Consider the following 21,160-nt stretch of genomic DNA (forward strand, 5'->3'; position numbering starts at 1 on the left):
AAACTCACGTGTCCGTGGAAATAAAAAGCTCAGATCTCTTTTTTTTTAAAAACTAGTGAAGGAAAAGCGACCTTTCTTTTCCTTGCTATTTTTAAATCAATGCACGTCTCATCCCTCACTTTTTGTTTTTTTTGCTTTTTTTTTGGCAGCTTCTACCTTTTAATCTGGAAAAAATCATAGCGAGATAGGCGACAAAATAAAGAAAAAAAAGTCTTCTGTTAACTCTCGTTCCCTAAAAAGAACATCCCGAATCAGCTGGAATTTAGTTGCTGTCACGTAAATAATTCTTAGAAGGAATTTTCAGATATAAATATATATATATAATATATATTCTGCATACAAAAGGCTCCTGTGAGGCTTCTCACCCAAGAGGCCGTGATGGAGAAGGAAAAGTTGCAAAGGGCACAACCCCAGCACTGTCAGGTCTCTCTGGAAGGCGTTTACCTTTCACTTCAAGCCCTGAGCCACGTATCATGACAACTAAGTTCAGAAACCTAACCGCAATCCAAATTCTGCATGTTCAGGTTCTTTTTCTGCTAAGAGCAAGGCGGCAAACACATTTTTAAAACCCGGTTTTCGGAGGTTAAGCAGAACAAAAAAAAAGTAAAATATATCTTCAGGTTATAAACAAGAGTTGTATTTTACAATCCACCATCCTCACAACACAACGGCCCACAGCAGTGCAGCAGAGGGAACCTCAGTCTAAAGGTTGTGGGTCGGCGATCGGCATGGTATGAAGTACTTCGTCTAGAAGCTGGAGGGCACGGTGCAAGTGAATTTCGATCCAGCACGGGGTCTCTTTGATGCTCTGCCTCGGGTAATCGGGTCCCCAACCTTTTACAAAACTCATCCTGAGGATGCATAAGCGGCGGAGGTCGTCCACGCCGATTCCAGCAGCAGCTGACAAACCTAGAGAGGAGAGATTTCCAGTAAGTCTTTCAATTAAATGTTTGCAGACACACTTTTTCTTTTATCACTTGTTTGTTTAGCCATTCCCGTTTGCTTGCTTGCTTCTCCAAATACCCGTCCCTTTCCCCGCAGCCAAGGCCCATCGGTATTTCTAGGTCTCCGTCACCACAGCTCAGCAATTATTTTGCCTTTCTTCCCACTAAGTTTTCCTTCTCACCGTTCTGCCATCTTGAAAGGGTGTTAAAATACAAAAGGAGTTGGATCTAAGAGTGTCAGTTGTTACTCCGACTAATAACAAGCTGAACACAGCCGGCAAGCTTCAGATCACAACCACGTCTGGAAGAAAAATTGAAATGCTTTCCCCAAAATGCCTTCAGGGTTTTGGAACGTAGCCGGAAAGCTCCGTTTGGCAGCGCAAGGAATCCAGAAGTGGCAAATAAAGCAGCCCCACACACCTAATTACTCACCATTTAGAAAATATTTAAGCGTAACATCACGGAAATAGAATTTAGCAACTCAGAAAACTCAAAAAGCACCGTTACAACCTCCTCCTCTTCTCGAGAACCTTATAAATTTTAAGTCTTGCTAAAAGCTGAGTTGTTTTCAAAGAATGAAAAAGGAGAGCAAGCAGTTAATTTACTTACTAATGGCTGGGGCTATTCCACCCACTGATCCCGGGCCGGGGATGTTTCCTGCTACTGCTGCAGCTTGAGCAGCAGCGGCGGCTTGAGCAGTGGCAGCCTGCTGCTGCATCTGACGGTGACACTGGCGTAAATCAAACACCTTTAAAAGAAATAAAAAAATAAATATCAAACTCCGGAGGTTTACCAAAATCAACGAAGGAATGGAGTCCTCAGCTCCCGCCTCCAACAAATTGGAGCTCTCCGTTCTCCGGAAGAAATTCTTCAGTCGCAGACTGATGAAATCCCGATTTTTATTAAATTCTGGGATTGCCGGAAAATAGGGCACGCAAATAAAACGAGATGCCAGCAAGTCCAGCTTCACTTTGTCAGGCTTCACCCCTTTTTCGAGAATATGCTAAATTTTGGGCAGCAGTTAGCTTAAAAGATGGAAATTGCTTGACAAAATACAAAATTAGCTACTTTGACGGTATCTGGAGGATACTTTCCGCCGAGATGACTTTTTAAATGACTCTAAAGTGGATTTTTTCCCCTAAAGATGACTTTTTAAGTGAAGTTGGCGATTCTAAGATGGTAACGAAGCCTCCGATTCCACGTTTGATTTATTTCAGTGCCTCACAGCTTCCCTACGATGTGCACGAACAGTCCCCCTCCCCCAGTTTTCCTCGTGGAGCATCCAAACCAACCTTGATGTATGCACTTGGGTAAATCTTGTGAACAGCATCCCCGGGCGCGCGCCCTGCTTCTCTGTCCAGGTAGTAGCTCTGAACGAAGACCGCGTGGTCGCTGAGGCATCGAACCCACACGTCGCCTTCTCCTTTGCACTCCAGCTGCACCCCTTTCCCTATGTGCAACCTTGGAAAGGAAAAAAATAAATAAAAATAAAAATAAAGAGGTCCTGATTTAGATTCTGAAGGAAAACCACACGCGCTCCACTCGTACGAGGACGCGAAACCGTGGTTATCATCGTGAGGATAACAGAGTGTGCGGTTAGGCGAAATCTGGGAAGTCAAAAACCATCTGTAAAGCCCCGGAAAGACATATGGGAAACACAGAATGCAGAAGCGATGGCACTCGAGCAGCACGAAAGCCACTCGCTGACAATACGGAGCTGGGATCCCAAACACATTCGGGGTTCTGTTCCCAAGTGTGAAAATCCCACAAAGTGCTCCCTAGCACGGAAAGCGATTGTCACAATGCAACAGCTTGGGTCTTATTCCTTATTTTCTTCCTTCTTTTATTCCTTTTCACTCCGAAGAAAGAAAAAAAAAAGTCCTAAGATCAGCTCTCTGGGCTTTCAAATCAAAGCCTGGCGCACGCGTGGTGAGAATGAATGAAAACTCCAGCGAGCTCTCCATCAACCTTCCTTTGTTCCTTTGACAAATGTGTATTTTGCAGTCAGTTCTCGCATCGCTGGGAGATGGAGAGCTCATTTGCAGCTCGCACACAGTTGCTAATTTTATCCTTGAAGGCACAGCAAGGAGAAGCAACGTGCCACGAGGTCCCTGTCACGCAGTTGGCGTTCTGAATGCGTTACAGCAGCGGCCTAAGAACCGTGCCCTGTGGTTAATTCAGTTTTAAAAAAGAAAATGTATTGAAAGGGAGCCAGGCGCTGAAAAAAAAACAAGAAAATATCCAATATCACCAGCAGCTGGAGCTTTTTGGGGTGCAAAATACCTTGCTCTCTCGATGGCTTCTGTTCTGTGCACGTTGGAAAGCTGGCCCAGGCAGAAGCGGTCTCCTCCGGAGGGATCCACGTAGCCATCGACGGTAACGATGGGACAGCTCGAAGGGACCTTGAACGTCTCCCCGACTTGCACGTCCATTTCGAAATACGCGATTGAACACCAGTACTCTGGAGCTGGAGAGACAATCAGCGGGGTGAAACGCGCAGAAACCCCAAAAAAACCCTTACAGGCAGCCAGGCAGGCTTGCTGCAACTGCTTCTTGCTTTAAATAAGCAAGGAGAGGCAGAGAAACCCTGATCCCGTAAAGGCTGCCACTGAAACCCAAGCACTCAAGCAAGGTTTGCTAAAGAACATCGTGATTTTGTTTACGTGTATCAAGTGCTAGCTGGGAGCAACTGGCTTGTCAAACCTCCTGCAAGGTTTGCTGCCTGTTGCTCTCTCCAGACACCTTAAAACCTGCAATTCCCCGAAGTTTAAATTGCTCTGAGCTCCTTTAAGTTTTGTCATCTTCGAATAAATACTCGTGTGCCTGAGTGTCGTGTCATTATTAATTTATATGAACGTCTTCTGTCATTATTCCTAAAACACAGAGGTCCAGATTCAAAAGAAGGCGTCACGAAGTGGTTCCTCTCCTTCTTTCTTCCCCTTTTGAATTCCTGCCACTAAATTCAGAGTACTTCTTATTTAAAAAAAAAAACACAAATTCAAAACAACTTTGTCAGCTTGAACAATCCTTAGCATTCATTTTCAGATTTTACTTACCAGGATGATTTGATATAGGAGGCTGGAATGCGAGTTCGTTGTGAACTGGCCCTTGAAGAGAAAAAGATGCAATTTGTTTTACACGAGGAAAAAAATAAATAAATAAAAGATCTTTCTTAACCTGTTTTGGGTGAAAAAAGGACTTGCGAGGATGCCACGTACTCTAAATCTCGGGGATAGCTGAATGCAGAGGCCAAATCTAGACAAAAATGCCCACAGAATTACACATTTAGGTGTTTTTTGAAAATTCAGAGCTCCACTAGCGGAATGCGGCCACAAATCGAGGAAGGAGAGAATCATTTTATAGAGGTACGTGATACAAATCTGTCAGAAACCCAACTTCATTAGCTCCCCGTTCACAGAACAGGTTGCCCAGGATGCTATGGAGTCAACTGTAAGAAACCCTCCACGGAGATGGGGGGGAAAAAAAAATCCCAGAGAACTTGTTTTCTCAAGAATAAATAGTGAATGTGGTCTCGGTAAAGGTCAAGTCGATTCTTTCCACTTTGATAAACTGACTGGCTTCCTCGCAGGCAGACAAGAAGAAAAGGCTTCGATGTAGTATTATAAGCACCGGCAGCTTTTGCAACAAGATGTCAAAAACAGGCACAACGCTGGGAGGTGTCAAAAGATGCCACTTTCTGAAGCGAGAAGAGGCAGCAGCCAAGAAAAGCTGTGTGGTACCACCAGCCAGTTACCGACATTAATTATGGAAAGCTACGTTCGCACACAAAAAACATTTATAGAGTCTCTGCAGCAGCGGTGAAGTTCTGAAATCTTGGCGTTTCTGACAAGTAAGGAGCGAAACGAGGTGGGATCCTAACAGAGCAATAAGGAAATTTGATAACTGGACCTAAAACAATTTTTCTGATCGAGATATGTTGACTTTTCAGCTTTAATTCACATCATTTTCTCCCCTCTCCTAACAAGAAATATATATATCTATAAATATATAAAAATAAAAATAATATATCCAGCCAGAAACGTCCATCTTTTGAAGGAAAAACAGATCCAAGCAGCAAATTCTGAATCAGCTTCTGGCCAAATGTTTTTCCACAGCAGAAACGTGTACTCCAAGACTGCAAAGTTTTCTAAATGATGGTTTTAGAAAATAAATGCTTTTTGTTAGATATAGGAAGGCATCAGAAGTATAGGTGGGATCACTAGAGCTGTGTGAATTTTTAATCTCTGCTGTTTTAATTGAGGAAAGTACAAGGAGTTCTTACATTTAACTGTCAGAATGTATTAAATAGAGTGAGAGTGGTTCTATAAAAAAAGACACGGGGGTAAAAAAATCAATCACAGGTGACCCAAACAACCATTAAACCAAACTGAAAATGAGGAACATGACTTGAAAATCTGGAGCACTTACAGTAATGTCCAGGATGCATAGGTGGGTGATGCTGAAGATGGCCATTCTGGTGGTGAGGTATGGTAGGTGTGTAGGCTGCCGTTCGACTTCCAGTCCAAGTTGTAGTACTATCTAGAGAAAGGAAAAAAAAAAAAGGAAAGACAGAAAGGAGAAGGAAAGACAGAAAGGAGAAGGAAAGACAGAAAGGAGAAGGAAAGACAGAAAGGAGAAGGAAAGACAGAAAGGAGAAGGAAAGACAGAAAGGAGAAGGAAAGACAGAAAGGAGAAGGAAAGACAGAAAGGAGAAGGAAAGACAGAAAGGAGAAGGAAAGACAGAAAGGAGAAGGAAAGACAGAAAGGAGAAGGAAAGACAGAAAGGAGAAGGAAAGACAGAAAGGAGAAGGAAAGACAGAAAGGAGAAGGAAAGACAGAAAGAGAAAGAAAGAGAAAGAGAGAAAGAAAGAGAGAAAGAAAGAGAGAGAGAGAAAGAGAGAGAGAGAAAGAAAGAGAGAGAAAGAAAGAAAGAGAGAGAGAAAGAGAGAGAGAAAGAGAGAGAAAGAGAGAGAGAGAAAGAGAGAGAGAGAGAAAGAGAGAGAGAGAGAAGAAAAAAAAAGAAAGAAAGAAGAAAAAAAAAAGAAAGAAAGAAGAAAAAAGAAAGAAAGAAGAAAAAAAAAAGAAAGAAATAAGAAAAAAAAAGAAAGAAAGAAGAAAAAAAAAAGAAAGAAAGAAGAAAAAAAAGAAAGAAAAAAAAAGGAGCGGTTGGGTTTTAAGGGAGTTTTTCTGCATCTCATCTCTACATCCTCTATTTCTCCTCAACATTTGGAAACCGCTTTTAGCGAGCTAAGAAGAGCGCAGGCAGGTGTATACTCACTGTGATGGTAAGTAGCTGGCTGAGCTGTAAACCCATTCTGCTGAGTTCCTGGCTGAGGCCCTGAAGCAATCTGTAAGAGTCCATCACTATGGCTACCTGTCAATATACTGGGAGGTTGACCTGGTAAAAGAACACACTACCTATTCGTCATCGTTCCACAAGTTGAAGGCAGAAGAGCTCAGCACTGCTGTAGGAAAACGCACCCAACTCAGGGCTCTACAACACACAGTTCCTAAGAGTTTGGGTTTCAGATCTCTTTTTTTTTTTTTTCCACCCACCAGAGCGTCTTAGGAAACTGGAAGATGCTTTGCAGCAGCTCGTTTCAACTCCGAGACACCCTTATTTATTTTGTTTTTTAAGAGAAGTGTGCAGAGAACTGCTTTAGCAACCACGTCTTTTTGTTCGCATCTCATTTTTCAGTCTGAAGGGAAAGAAGAGACGGCAAAGGTTTTAGCCAAGAACTTATCGGGAGGAGATTTGGGCTGAATCCAAAGATTTGGGATGAATCCAACATTGTGCCCAAGAAGCTGCTGATTTTCAGCAGGTTACAACGGGTTCCTAGGGAGGACACTTCAATCTACGTCCCTCCAAAACATATTGAACGGTATTTTTAAAAATAGTGCTGGAACACATCACTGGACTCCTTCCTCAGAAACTTTTTGTGTTTGGTGTTGGTTTTTTTCCTCCCAAATAAATTTTCTAAGCTTTCAAGTAAAACTACAGGTATTTCAGAACAGGATTCAGGAAGGCTTCAGCTCAGCCATTAACACTAAACCGATCAGCACTCTCCAACTGGTCCTGCTAGCGGAGGTGAACACATCGAAAACTTATCCTAAAACTTAAAACTTTGTTTTGTTTTTTTTTTTTTATCCTGTCCACTTGGTGCCAACAATTACAGCAACGACAAGAAAAAGTTATGGAGTGTAATACAATTCAATCACCTATCCTTTTTTTTTCTTTTTTCCTGCTGGAGACAAATACAGACATCAAATCTCTGTTTTTAGGTTTAAACAAAGAAGTCCTTGCCTAAAATTAAAGAAGATAATTGCACCACCACGTCACCCTGATTTAAATTAACACAAAATCCATTACATTCACACGGCCTTGATATTAAGAGTGATGAAGAGCAGGTGGAAACCCCCTCCCACTTCATGGTTTCCCTACATGAGGGCCGCAGGATGTCGTGTAAATAAACAGGGCTTCCTAAACTGAGGAATGAGCTTGGATGGTGGTAAAACAGATTCTTCCACTCGTACCAAACACAGACCAGCAAGAAAAACTTCACCGCAGCACCCTTCTGGACTCGTGAATGCATTAATCAGGGCTGCAACTCTGGTACATTGGACTGATTTTAAAAAGTCGTGTTAAAACTGGAAGATAATTTTAGTGAAACTCTAAAAGAATTGCCTGGAAACGTCTCTACACTGCCCCCCACTAGTAAGTCGCTTGTCCCACTTGCTGTTGTAATAAAATATTAAGGTTCTTCCGTTCCTGTGGCATTTATTCCCCTAACAGCCACACTTTGTCAGTGGTTAACAGCTTAACATCGTGTCACTGAACCTTTGGAGCATCCAGTAGAATAAAGACAGGGTTAGCAGGCAAACTTATTCAAACTACTCCATGACTTCAAACCTTATTTTAATACTTAGAAGCCTGCCACTCGATTTAACGATGCAGTTTGGCAGCAGCACGGGTCCAAAGCGAGATCTGCTTTGGCCAAAGCGTTGGTTATCCCTGAGCTTTCACGTTTTTAGGGTTTAGGGTTGCGTATAAGCTCAACGATCTTACTTGTTGAAGCCACAGGAATGTTGGGAAAGTTAGTGGTGCTGGTAGTGCTAGCCTCGGTGGGAGCTAACATGGCCGGGGTGCTGTAAGGCTCCGTAGACGCCCTGTTACTCGGCGGGTGCTGGATGGTTTGGACTGAATGTCCTTCAGCTGAAGACAACGATGGCTGCGCCTCGTAATCGTGAACGTATTCGTCTTTCACCAACATGCTTGATGGGGCTGCGAAGAAACGAACAGTTAAACATGCAAAGCAAATTTATTTTCAATTTTTAGCTCCAATTTGCGGTTTTCGAGTGCAAGTTTTTTACTTTCAAGCACTAACAATGCCAATGAAACTACCGGGGGAAGAATTTAACCGATATAAATACTTCTGAAACGCTGAGAGAAACGTCTTTAAATTACAAATAAGCACTGGACGGCAAAGCAAACCACTTACTTCATTCAAACTCCCATCAAAATTGACTAGAAATAATACACACCACAAGGAACTTAGTACCATTTCCACCAGAACTTGTTTCTATACATCGTTTTGTGCACATCCAAGTAAAACTCTTACACTACATTAATTTCCTTGCTCGTTTTTAAAGCAACCCTAAATAGATTAAAATCCGACTGCAATTTTTCTGTTTCCTGCTCCAAAACCAGCAGCGTGACAAGGAAACGGGTTAAGTATTTAACTTCTGGTTAGTAAGATTTGATAATGTGCAAAAGGATCATTATCCAGAAGACACTGCTAACACAAATTAGCAGAGCTGAGCACTAAGTTAAAAAAAAATATTAAAAAAATCAAACTTAAAAGCTTTTGAAGTCATTTTTGCTCATTTTCTAATAACATGCTAATAACATGGGATTACTCAAACTTTATTTTTGAGTTTCTTCTGGAAGAAATAACAACATTTTTGAAATAAAGCTGTTATCAGCTGCACGGTCTGACTTCTGAGTAAGACCCACTGGACATTTGATGTCCAATTTCTCTCAGTTTTCAGGGAGGTAACAGCATCAACTGCTTCATTCCACTGCATGTTAATGACAACGTGTCCTATTTGCCAATCTGACCACTTGCTTGTTAAACTGCTTATTAAATAAGCATCCATTACAGCCAACGCAGCTAATTAGTTAATTACCCAGGTGTGCTTCTTTCATTTTGTTGGGGTTTATGAGTTGCAGGCAATGGAAAGAGAACAAACCTGCAAACTGAGCTGAGGCTTCTAGTTAAATTTATCAGCACGCTTGCCTCTCGTACACTACGTAGTTAATTTTCCAAAACTGGAGAGAAAAAGCCATTTCTGTCTGCTCTTTATCCTCCCTCCGTGCATAGAAATAAATCGTGTGCATATTGAAGAGTATTGAACACAGTTTGTCCCGAAAGAAACGCGGCAGGAAACAGAACTGCTTACCAGAACTCTGTAGTGTCAGTCCTGAGAGATCTTTAAAAAAGAGAAAGAAAAAAAAAAGGGAGGGTGAGAGGAGAATTATAACTTTTAACAGTGTTTGAACATTTATAAACCTTTACAAATTGATGTTATAGACTATTTACTATGTTATATACAGTTCCCTTCTATCACTACACAACTCCCTGTGCTAAATTATTTCTAGAATATACATTAACAGTGTGTGAAGCACATCAAGGCTCGGCCAAAAGCCACAAACTGCTCTTTAACATTGGAAAGAGAGGTTAAAACAACGATCCCATCAAGCAGATGTACGAAAACACACAAGAATGATTTATAATCAGATCGTTAACAGCGAGTATTCTAACGAGGTCTTTATTTTCGACATTCCACAGGCAAAAAAAAACATTTCCCATTTCATTCCCACCACTGTTCCCTTCCGAAATCCAAAGGCTACTTACCGATGCCAGGCGATACTACACGCTCATAATGGTAAGGGTTTACACAGACACTGTCACATTTTAAGTCAAAAGCATACTGACAATATTTAACATGCTTGAGTTCATTTTTATGAAGATCGGGCCACCTCCAAAGACGGGCGTAAATCACATGAGGGAATCCCTTGCGACCGGCCACCTAAAAAGTCAGACACAAAAGGTGAGTGGGAAAGGAGCACGGCCTTGCCTTTTTACGGAGCGAGGAGCAAAGCTGGGGGAGGATAAACACAACCTGTCTCCGGTATCAAAATACGAGGGGGGAAAAAAAAAAAGAGGTGGTAAAGTTTGGTAAAGTTTACTCAGTTTCCTCGAGTTCTGTGCTCAATGGGAATATGCATCTGGTTTTGCTACGGTTAAATCAACCCCGTGGTTTTTAAGGAAAAAAATAAAAAAAAAAAAGACTGCGTCCAAAATGGCAGAAGCAGAGTTTGTGCTTAATGTCGTGTGTACGTTCACCTTCCCCACCGTGGCTGACGAGAGGAGCTTTGCCCCCAGAAGAAGAGGACCGAGGCGCTAACCTAACCCCGGAAGGAATTTCCAAGTAGCAGAATGCCAATCCGTCAAAGTGACAAAAAAAAAATATAATAAAAATAAAAATAAATAAAATGCTTCGAGGGTAGACAGCGGAGCTAGCCAGCAAACACGACATCTGTCCTGGAACGAGGAAATCGCAAGCCAAGCTCTGCAGGTACTGAGTACTGACGACAGAAGGCTAACGAACACCCTCGGAGTACCTGAGCAAGGGATCTTAGCTCTTTCTTCCCACTGCTGACCACCACAGAGCGAACAGAAGCTTGTCGGGAAAATCCCGGGATCAACAGCCGAATTTGGTAACGTGACCCTGCTTTTTTTTTATTATTATTATTATTTTTTACTGCCACACACACACACACACTCGTTTAGAACGGCTGATCCACCACCTTCTGCTCCTTTTGGGAAGAAAAACGGCAACAACAACAACAACAAAAAAAATCAACTACGCTTCCTCAACGCGCTAGGATCCTGCGTCACTCACTTTTGCTCCAGCTTCGCTAGGAGGAAAACATCTGATTTGTCACTTGTACTAACCTGAAGCCTCCCATCCAGCGTTCTCTGTATTGTAACGCACTTGCTAGGATGAGCTCCATTTGTGGTTATAGCTGTAATCAAAGAATCCAATTCATCTTTTTTCTCCTTTAGCTTTTTAACTAAACTTTCAATTGCGCGTTTGGCAAAAGTTTCACTCTCTCCACCTTGGCGATGGCACATCAAGCTGTGAACAATGCTCAGACAAGCATCATTACTTGTTGGCGTGTTAGTAATAGACATATTGTCCATTTGTCACAGCTTTCTCTTTCAGATCAAATGTCAGTTTTGGGGGCTGTTATGATTCTCAAGCTGATGAACAAGAGATGATCCAAGTTAAGTGTTAGATGTACTGTCTCTTGGTAAAACCTAGGAGGAAAAAATAGCTCCATTAGAATTGTGTCTTTAACAAATTGCAGATCATGTTTCTAAGGAAGCCGGTGGCTTTTTTTTTTTTTTTTTCGCTTCTTTTATTTGCAAGCTAAGTGCAGGATATTAAAAGCACATCAGGAAAAAAAAAATCTGCATCGCTCGTCCCGTGATAGCTAAAACATGCTTAAGACACTGCCTGCACAGGTTTAGAAATGAGATTTTTGGGTTTTTTTCCCCTAGTAACAGCGGTTAAATGAAGTTTATATCCACGTACACAGAGGGTGTACATCTAGGAAGGCAGGAAAAGGAGGAGAGGGGCTTCCATCTCCTACGCTTTGCACCGGGAGGGTGCAGCCAAGGAAAAACATCGCCTGGGAATCCGGGGGGCGCTGATCCCACCAAAATTCGGGAGAGCCAAGAAGCACGAATGCAAACCAGCATCACCTTTCATCCTCAGCTCCAGCCAGCGAGGCGCTGACTTCAGACTCGAGCAAAAAGCTGCCCGTCAGCTCAGCTCACTCTGAATTAACCCTGCTCGTGTCTTTGTGCTCGGGAGCTCCAGGATCTCTCTCCTCGGTTGTTTCCAGCTCCTTCTGGGTCAAGATAAATCAAGCGAAGTCGCTGAGAGCCTGTTTCCAAACGGGCTCTGTCAAACAGAGCGGCTTGTACTAAAGGTCCGGCAAGGAGCGAGCTCGCCCTTACGCGTTTAACCTCTCAATTTTGTTTTAAAGAAGAATTTGCAGCGGTTTGTGGTCGTCGCGGCACTCTCCCAGCTAGCAGACCTCCTCTTTGCGAAGTTATTTCCTGAAATTAGAAGAGCTGGCCTGATTTGGGGGATTCTACGTGGACTGATTCATGGGTTTTATCGTGCTTTATCCAGAAACACAGGACAGCAGGTGTCGAGCAAAAAAAAAAAAAAGGAGTCTGATGTTTTCCCAAAGCTGCTCTGCCCGAAGGCGCTCATCCCACCGCCACAGCCCTACAAGCTACACGGGATTTCTCCCCCGGCAAACGATTCCCTACAAGTTTGAGTAGGATTGCCTTACCTAGCCCTTCTAGTTTTTTTTTGGCGCTTGGACTCGATAAAGCCTCTTTTGAAAGCCAAGCCCAACCTGCCAGTCCTTCTCCATGGCAACCTGCGCTCGTAAGAAAGCCGCCAAAGCTCGCCAGGACATCGTTCGCCTTCAATACGAGGCAGCATCCCGGAGAGACACGCGGAAATCATCAGGAATAAGGGACTAGATAAAGCTAGCAGCCCCCAAAAAAAGCCATAAATAAGCACTTAACACCAGGAACGCGGCTCCACGCGCCTCGAACCGGGAAGAATTTCGCTCGCTGGCTTGCAGGGGGATAAAATCCCGCAAACAAATCCTTTTGGAAGTGGAACGGTCTCCAGAAACGTTGAGTCACGTCCCCCCCCCCAGCTGCCACCGCACTCAATAGGAGCTTCTGAGGGCTCAGCAGTTTTCGGAAAGCCGGGCCACTTGTTCGGGATTTGCGACGCCGCTGCGGGGTCATTCGGGAGCCTGGCTTTCCAATCCCTCCCCCCCCGGGTTTAATCTTGGGGTTTTGAGCCCCAAAAACCTGGCACCTATTGGGAAACGCGGTGAGATTTCTCGGGAAGTATCTAAAGCATTTAAGAGCTCCCCTCCGGTTTGGGATTCCGCTTTTGGGATGATGAGGAGAGGGAGCACGAAGAAAACAGCAGCAGGAGGCAGCGCTGGAGCAAAGCTCCTGGAACGAGACCCGAGCGGAGCACGGGAGGAAAAGGCACCAAGTGTTTCACCCCACCTCAAGGAAAGTCATTTAACTTGGGAAAAAAAACATATTAAAGGCACTCTGCATCCCGTAAAGCAAAGGGGATCCTCGAGGGAGGAAAATAAAGCAGCTAGCACGGCCAGGTAGCTAAAAACACCTCTGATTATCCCCTGCAAACACGCCCCTATCTCAAAACCAACCCCAAACCACGACCGGGACGCCGCACGCTTACGGAGGTGACACGAAGGAACACGAGCCAGCGGTCCCACAACCCCCCAGAGCTCGGGGAAGAGGGTTAATCCCGGCCCCACAGCGCCCTGACACACTACCCGCCCCGTTTACAGTAGGGTCGGAGCCAATCGCGCCCGCGGAGGGCTCGAATTCCCCCAGGAACTCGGGCTCTAAAAATGTGGCCGGTCCAAATGCCACCGGATAAGGACTTGAAGGTACGGGCAGAAGGCCAAAAACCACCCCTCACCCCTCCGGGGCACTTTGGGAGCACGTTTTATCCCTCGTTTTCATGGTAAAACCACTTCTTTTCCAGCCCCGAGAGAAACTGAGAGCCTTAAGGCCGTTTGCTGGACGCATCACGCCATTCAGCAGGGTGATTTGGAGCGTTTTAGGTTAAAAGAAAACGTTCAGTGGCGTTATTTTTAAAAAAATCAAGTGTTTTCTTTCTTGTGTGTACGGATATTTATAAAAACACGCGCGTTTTGCAGCCGTGGCACAACTGGAAGCAGCGTTTCCGTGCAGGTGGCAGGGTTAACGCGGGGTTTTTGGGAAGCTTTCGATGCTGAAACGAAGCAGCCTCGCGGGCAAGAAGCTCCTGATACAGCGGTGAAAGCCCAGAAGGGGGACAAACATCCCAAATAACAGGGCGAGGGGACCCTCTGGGGCTGGGGGCGTGAAATAAAACGCCAAAAGCACTTCAAATCCTAACCACCGACTCCAATTAGTCCATTTTAAAGCAAGCGCACGGCTAGAAAACAAACAAATAAATAAAAATATAAAAAACCATGAGCCTCTCTCTCTTGCTGGAAGAAACTTCCCGGGGTTTTAGGGTTCCAGGTATTCAAGGAAGGACGGCGGCGGCGAAAAAAACACCACCCTGGCACCTCTCCTCTTTTCAATACAAGCTTCTGCACGGTCAGAGAAAGAAGCACGAGACGAGGAAGGGAAGCGAATTCCTTTCCAGCTGCTCTGTCTGAGCCGCCCAGCGGGACTCCGCGCCCGTCCCCCCGTGCCTAAAAGGGGGTGAAGGAGAAAGGGGAAAGAGCCCTCGTGCAGCAAGCTGCAGGTGGCAGGGCCCCTTGCCACAAAACCCGGGCTGGGCTCTCCCTCGGAGCATCCTACAAGCCCCATCTTCCCGCAGGAGGCTTCCCTCGGCGAGGGCAAACAGCAATTTGCCCGAACCTCCCAAACAGAGGCAACGATTGCGGCCCAAGCCAGCAACACGAAGCGCAGGCACCGATTCCTCCCCCTCGGCCAGCGTTTTTCGTTGGTTTTTTATGGTTTTTTTTTCCGACGCCCCGGCACTGGGGTGTGCAAAGTAACGTCTGCTCCTCGCCGGGATAACGAGAAAACAAAAAAAAAAAGAAAAGAAAAGAAAAAAAGAATCGAGGAAGAACTCCGGGGAAAAGCCAGCGTGGAAAAGGCCAGCCCTGAGCCAAAAGCTGGGGTGGTTTTTTGGCGAGGTTTCCGAGGCGGGCAGCCGGCGTCCTGATGTTCGCAGCGGACCCTAAAGCTTTGTTCTTTCTCCTCGCTCCCAGCTCGGCCGCCCATTGTGCGAGGCGAGGCGAGGCGAGGCGTGAGGAGCCTTCCAAAGCTCCTGGTGAGGAGGAGCTGAGCTTGGGGAGCAGGCGAGAAAACTTTCTCCCAACCCGCTCGCGACCAGCCAAAAGCCCCAGAGCTCCTTCTCGGGGAGAGGAGGGCCGGGCGTGAGGGATAAATAAACCAGCAGCTGAGGGAAAGGCGCTGCCAGGCCTTGCTGAGAGCTCCCAGAGCCCTCCCAAAGGGGATGAAGGGGGGGGGGGGGGGAGGCAGCGAGGCTCTGAGGGGAGCCCAAGGGGGGTGCAGCCCCCTGAGGCCTGGCTGGGGGTGCTGAGGGGGGGGCTCAGCGCTGCTGCCGGGCGCGGATGTTACCTGGGGCCGCTCTCCAGGCTCGGCCGCGCTGCCGGGGCCGGCCCCGGTGCGGCGGAGCGGGGCCGGGCCTCGTCCTCCTCCTCCTCCTCCTCCTCCTCCTCCTTCCTCCTCCTCCTCTTCCTCCTCCTCAGCCGCCCCCCCCCCCTCCCAGCCCCGGCCCAGCCCTCCCCGCCCCGCTCCTTGGCGGCGGCGGCTCTCGAAGGGCAGGGCAGGGCCGGGCCCGGCCGCCCCGGCACGGCCGCGGGGGCTGAGGCGGCCGTGAGGCGATGGCGGCTGGGGCGGGGAGAGGGGGAAAAGGGGAAGGGAAAAAGGCAAAAAAAAAAAAAATAAAAAAATACAAATAAAAGGGGGAGGCCGGGGTTATAAAGGGGGGGAGGGGAGGGGGGGGGGCGGCCGCGCTCCGGCCGCTCGAGCTCCGCCGCCGACACGTCCGGGCCGCCCGCTGCGCATGCGCCGCATCCGGGAACCCGCCGAGCGCTGAGGGGATGGAAAAAGGGCGGGACCGGGAGGTGGAGGGAGGGGGGGGGAGGGGGGAGCGCTGAGGGGATTTGTGGCGGGGAAAGGGGGAAAAGGGGGAAAAGGGGTTGCCAAATGGCCCCACAACGGTGAAATCCCACACCTGCAAGACCCCCCAAGTGCAAAATCGCCCAGCTAGCAAATCCCACAACTGTGAAGCCTCGCAACTGTAAAACTCGTCAACTACAAGACCCTACAACTGCAAAACTCCTCAACTATAAGACCCCACAAAGCCCCACAATGGCAAAACCCCTCAACTACAAGACCCCACAACTGCAAAATCCCCCAACTACCAAACCCCAGAACTGCAAAGCCCCACAACTATAAAATCCCTCAACTGCAAAACCCCCAAATTATAAGATCCCACAAAGCCCCACAAGTGCAAAACCCCTCAACTACAAGACCCCACAAGTGCAAAATCCCCCAACTACAAAGCCCCTCAACTGCAAAAGCCCACAACTGTAAAACCCCACAAATGCAAAGCCCCACAACTACAAAACCCCACAAAGACCCACAACTGCAAGACCCCTCAAAGCCCCACGATGGCAAAACCCCACAACTGCAAAGCCCCATAACTTCAAAACCCCCAACTACAAGACCCCACAAGTACAAAACCCGTCAACTACAAAACCCCACAACTATAAGACCCCACAAAGCCCCACAATGGCAAAACCCCACAACTACAAAACCCCACACATACAAAGCCCCACAACTGCAAAATCCCCCAACTACCAAACCCCACAACTGCAAAACCCCACAAAGACCCACAACTGCAAGACCCCTCAACTGAAAAACCCCTCAACTATAAGACCCCACAAAGCCCCACAATGGCAAAACCCCACAACTACAAGACCCCACGAGTACAAAATCACCCAACTACAAAGCCCCACAACTGCAAGACCCCTCAACTGCAAAACCCCTCAACTGCAAGACCCCACAAACGCCAACTACCACCAACAAAACCCCGCAGAGGCGAAACCCTTCAAACACAAACACCGCAAACACAAAACCCCACATGTGAAACCCCAGGACGTGTGCAGCCCCACAAATGCAAACCCCAAAAATGCAAAACTCCGCGAATCCAAGCCCCACAGATGCAAAACCCTGATAATTCAAGCCCTATAAATGCAAAACCCCATCGAATGCCACAAGGCATCAGCAGACGACGCTTTTGGGGCCGGTGCTGCCGCCTTTGGGGCATCTTTCCACGGGGCAGCCGCCTTTAGGGGCGACATTTTGCTCGTTAGGGTTTGGCTCGTCGCTCCCCTACAGCCACGTACGCTCTTTATTGAAGAAAACGGGAAGAAGACAGAAAAATTATACACGAAATTTAACTTCCCAGCTCAAAACCTGCCAAATTTGTGCATTTTTATTAGTTTTTTTATTCAAAACCTGATTTTTTTATTACGTTTTTCTTTCTTTCACCTTTCAGGAACCCACGGCAGGGGAAAAAAAGGCTCGAAAACGCCTTTAACGCTCATATTTTTCCAAAAAAACTTGACTTTTTCACGGGGATTTCGAGCGTCATCAAGTCCTCGGCCAACGCCACCTCTTGGCCGTCCAACGCCGCCTCCGCCTGCCTCTTCAGCTGGGTGACATCGGCGTCCCCCTCGCCGACCCCAGCTTTGTAGCGCTGGCTGAAATGAGTCAAAAGCAATTTTTGAGCCCCGCACAGCTTGGCGAAAGCAGCCGCCGTTTTTGGGGTGCTGTGGCCGTGCTCTTTGGCCTTCTCCTCCTGGCTGTCGTCCAGCGTGGCTTCGTGGATCAGCAAATCGGCTTCGCGGCAAAGCTCCGCGGCTTCGTCCCCGACCGGCCCCGAACAATCCCCTAAAATGCAGATTTTTCGGCCGGGCACCGGCTCTTCTAAGACGTCCGAAGGAGAAATGGTTCTGCCGTCCTCCAAAACGAGGGAAATTCCGTTCTTCAGCTTCCCGTACGCCGGACCTGGCTGAACTCCTGGCAAAGAGAGGCGAAAAAAAAATCCTTTAGGGCGAGATTTGGTGTATTTAGAGCTGTCTTACCGAAAAAACACGACCTCAATGCAAGCAGCACTCGACAATTCATCTAGCTCGTACAAAATAAAGCGTGTGTAACCCTATCGGGAAGTGCTTTTGAAGAAAAGTTACGTTCTTCAGAGGGAAATCAATAAATTCCTGCAAAACGCGCTGCCGTCCCTTCCTCGGCTAAGCCACAGGGTGCTTTTTAAGGCTTTCTGAGCTTGGTTATTCCTCCCCGTACCGGAACAGGCTGCGATATTAACTGAAATCGGTGGTTTTTACAGCAAAAATTCAGATTGCTGCCTTGCTATAAACGTATGAAAAGCTCTGCTAGAAAACAGAAGATGGAATCTGAATGGATTACAGAGCGGCGCAGCAGCCCTGATTTAACAGAAACCCTACAAAGGTGGCCACAAAAAGGTTTCAGCTGCTTAACCCCACGGCGTTAAATACGCTGGAAGCTGGAGTCACGAAGCTTGAACCTTTAGGCCTTTCAAAATTAATTAAAAAGAGGAAAAACAAGTAGTAGGAGGAAGTTACCGAGGTCTTTCAGTTTTTCTACGTTGAGTTTCCCGGGCCGGGGCTTCTCTTCCACCACGAAGCCGAAGGAAGGCACGCGGTGGAACAGGCGAAAGGCTTTCACCACCAGCTGCTCGTTGTCCACCAGCAAGTAAGAGTTTTCCCCGGGATCCAGCTGGAGAATTCTCCCCCGGGCTTCCCGGGGAGATATCTCGTCTCTCAACAAAGAAAAATCTTTAAATTCTTCCGCAGGGCACTGGTCCCGCGTAGGGACGAGCTCGTGGACAACGTAGGGGAACGCGAGTTGGGAGTGGGAGAGCTCCATGGTCCTCCAGATGAAGTTTCTCAGTCCGATCGGGCCGTAAATATCGAGGGGTGGCTTGGTTGGCTCGGGGCTGCTTTGGAGGCTGAGGGTACACAGCAAGCCGGGAAGCCCGAAAAAGTGGTCGCCGTGGAGATGAGTTATGAAAATCTTGGTTATTCTGCCTAAGGATCAGGACAAAAGAGAAAAAAAAAGGTAAAAAATAAACGAAAAACGTATTTAGCACGCGAAATGATCTCAAATAATAATAAAAAAGCATCCAGTTTTGATTTCAAAGGGCTTTAAAATGCAAGAACCTCGCAGTCCCCTCCCGATTGGTTTTCAGATGGAAAAACTTCGCGGCCCAGCTGAGTTTGTGGGTGTCCTTTGGTGTCCAAGCCCTTTGGGGGCTTTTTCTCCTTCTAGGGAAGTAGAACTTAAATTAAAAGGACACCACAAGCAGAGAGATTATTCCGATTACCCCGCTGTTCCTCATGAGGGTAGCCACTTTACGTTTTCCTCCATCACTTCAGGTGCTCTTTTCTGCAAAGCGGGCAGCCACCAGAACGTGCAGCGTCTCCCCTGTTGCAGTTTGTGGACAGAAAGAGGTCAGGGAACGAAAAAAAAAACACAGTTTTTGCGTGACCGCAACCCTTGGCAGCTGTTTTACCATTTTTATCATGTGTTAAAACGCCACAATAAGAAGGACCAAATGCCTTTTGGTTTCAGGACGATTTAGGAATGATCACTACTTCGGTCTGTTGGCTTGCATGCTAAATCTGTAGTTTAAAACCAGTCTCTGCTCCCCGTTTCACGCTGCAAAGCCGAAGAAATTAATTCAGGAGAGCTTCGTTCAGAAGAGTTTGGTCCTCAACCACAATTCGGCAGCGCCGAGCGATCAGGGACTACGGCACAGCAGGTTCAGCAGCCGCCGCCCATCCGCAGATGCGCACGCGTGTTTAGTTATGCATTCGAGTAACAGGAGCACGAAGGGCAGAGTATTTTGCTCAGATCTCAGGAAACTTTTCGGCACTCACCTGCTTTCAGCTGGCTTTTCATCAGCTGGGTTTGCGTCCCCTCCCCGCAGTCGAAGAGCCAGCACTCGCCTTCTCGCCGAAGCACCAACGCGGACGCCCCCCTCATTGGAGAGGGATACGCTGAGCCCGTCCCGAGGAACGTTACATCCATCGCCATTTTAAACGTCTCGATACCTGAAAGAGAGATTTTTAAGTCCCCGAGCAGATGTATTTATACTGAGAAAACACCAAATGTTGTTCTTTTAAGGGAAGGCGCCTGACGTATTTGAGAGTGCCTTATTTTCAGGTGGGTTTCCACTTCACCTCAGCCTTCAGGCGCCTCAACAGTGCTGGGGGCTGAAAGAGCTTCAAGCTGTGGCATCCCCAGGAGGCAGATTTACAGATTTCTCTTCCTTTAGCTGAGGATGTTGTGGGGATTAATCCCTCCGAAGCTGAAAAAAAAAAAAAAAAGAGAAGAAACCGGACTGGGGCCTTACGCCCTGCCTTTGTACCCTCCCAGCAGCAGCCGGCAGAGGCTGGGGGAAAGGCGGGGAAGCTCAGATCAGCTTTCTCGATAGGCAGGATCAAAGTTTAATAATTTTTCTATTTTATATCTGCGTGACGGGAAGGTTTCAAAGCCCGCGCCCGGCGCTGCCACACGGCGCTGCCTTCGCTTTCTCCTTTCAACCTCTCGGCGCCTCGCCCCGGCTGGCTGGCGTGAAACAGCATTTTCAGGAGTTTCAGGCAGGAGAAGGCAAAAAAAAATAATAATAATATATATATAAAAAAGCCACGGTGAGGGCTTTGAAGGTTCCTCCGGGAGCAACGCTACAGGTAGGGCAAGTTTTAATTAAGAAAATCCGCCGGAGAGGCGGCCAGCTCCCAGATGGGACCGCCTCTTGCGCGGGGAAGCCGGGCTGCGCCTTTGCCGGCCGTCCTGAGGCTTTTCTGAAGGGAAAATGAGGGAAAAACGGGGTTTTTAGGGCCGTGTGGTGACCGGGTGTGAGGGGGGGGGAGGGCTCAGCCAGCACCTCCATCCACCCGCCCTCAGCACCGCGGCCGTAACGGTAATAAAACGCAAGCCACGACCACGGGAGCCACCAGGCGACCCCCTCGGGCTCCCCTCAGGCTCCCCTCGCTATTTGGGGTCCCTTTTGTCCCCTTCCCGGCCCCATTCCCGTTCCCTTTCCCGGCCCTACCCGTGCGGGTGGCCCCGGCGGCGGCAGGCGGAGCCCGCGCTCTGTGGGGCCGGGCCGGCGGCGGGGCCACCCCCGGGGCCTCGGCGTGAGGAGAATCGCGCCCCAAGCGCCAATTTGGGGGGTTTTTGGGGTTTGCCGAGGGTCAAGCGGTGTGGCAGCGGGCTCCCAGTGGGGTTTGGAAGCTGGGAGCTGTGGGAGCGGTGGTTTTACGCCATTCCCGGCCCTGCTTGTGGCAGCCGGCGGGCCGCGGTTTCCTCTGAAGGATGCAAACTGCCAGGGGACACACACACACAAGGATTTTTCTCTTCATCTTACACATTTCAGCAACAATCCTTACAAATAGTCACAAAAACGTGCCTAAAACCTGATAATTCACGTCA

General features: G+C 47.5%; 2 protein-coding genes across 5 annotated transcripts; both read right to left on the reverse strand.

Annotated features, from left to right (window-relative positions):
• Positions 1-119: 119 nt before the first annotated feature.
• On the reverse strand, positions 120-15,591 carry LOC309890086 (mothers against decapentaplegic homolog 4-like). Of its 2 annotated transcripts, XM_082783559.1 has the most exons (12): positions 15,233-15,591; positions 10,964-11,329; positions 9,860-10,034; positions 9,405-9,434; positions 8,011-8,226; positions 6,223-6,342; positions 5,373-5,483; positions 4,001-4,051; positions 3,228-3,411; positions 2,237-2,405; positions 1,554-1,692; positions 120-909 (listed from the first exon to the last, which is right to left on the reverse strand). In XM_082783559.1, exons 2-12 carry the CDS (start codon positions 11,210-11,212, stop codon positions 698-700), a joined length of 1,656 nt encoding a protein of 551 aa, XP_082639685.1. In that variant the 5' UTR covers positions 11,213-11,329; positions 15,233-15,591; the 3' UTR covers positions 120-697. The 2 variants fall into 2 exon arrangements, with proteins under 2 accessions (XP_082639685.1, XP_082639686.1); XM_082783560.1 differs by lacking the exon at positions 6,223-6,342.
• Positions 15,592-17,106: 1,515 nt separating this feature from the next.
• LOC309889722 (zinc phosphodiesterase ELAC protein 1-like) lies at positions 17,107-20,811 on the reverse strand. 3 transcript variants are annotated; one of them, XM_082782725.1, is made up of 5 exons: positions 20,781-20,811; positions 19,906-20,033; positions 19,603-19,776; positions 18,286-18,750; positions 17,107-17,704 (listed from the first exon to the last, which is right to left on the reverse strand). In XM_082782725.1, exons 3-5 carry the CDS (start codon positions 19,757-19,759, stop codon positions 17,226-17,228), a joined length of 1,101 nt encoding a protein of 366 aa, XP_082638851.1. In that variant the 5' UTR covers positions 19,760-19,776; positions 19,906-20,033; positions 20,781-20,811; the 3' UTR covers positions 17,107-17,225. The 3 variants fall into 3 exon arrangements, with proteins under 3 accessions (XP_082638851.1, XP_082638853.1, XP_082638852.1); XM_082782727.1 differs by lacking the exon at positions 19,906-20,033 and having other exon boundaries at positions 20,781-20,797; XM_082782726.1 differs by lacking the exon at positions 20,781-20,811 and having other exon boundaries at positions 19,906-20,082.
• Positions 20,812-21,160: the final 349 nt, after the last annotated feature.

This window comes from Aythya marila (assembly GCF_965140915.1).
Source record: "Aythya marila genome assembly, chromosome: Z".
NCBI classification, from domain to species: domain Eukaryota; kingdom Metazoa; phylum Chordata; class Aves; order Anseriformes; family Anatidae; genus Aythya; species Aythya marila.

Excerpts from the sequence above, each read along its gene's own strand:
- LOC309890086 (XM_082783559.1), bottom strand. The coding sequence starts at position 11,212 with ATGGACAATATGTCTATTACTAACACGCCAACAAGTAATGATGCTTGT. Across the intron at positions 5,484-6,222 it reads GCCAGCTACTTACCATCACA|ATAGTACTACAACTTGGACT; the intron begins GTGAGTATACAC and ends TCCTTTCTCTAG. Across the intron at positions 910-1,553 it reads TGGAATAGCCCCAGCCATTA|GTTTGTCAGCTGCTGCTGGA; the intron begins GTAAGTAAATTA and ends TCTCCTCTCTAG.
- LOC309889722 (XM_082782725.1), bottom strand. The coding sequence starts at position 19,759 with ATGGCGATGGATGTAACGTTCCTCGGGACGGGCTCAGCGTATCCCTCT. Across the intron at positions 18,751-19,602 it reads GAAAAGCCAGCTGAAAGCAG|GCAGAATAACCAAGATTTTC; the intron begins GTGAGTGCCGAA and ends CCTGATCCTTAG. Across the intron at positions 17,705-18,285 it reads AGAAAAACTGAAAGACCTCG|GAGTTCAGCCAGGTCCGGCG; the intron begins GTAACTTCCTCC and ends TCTCTTTGCCAG.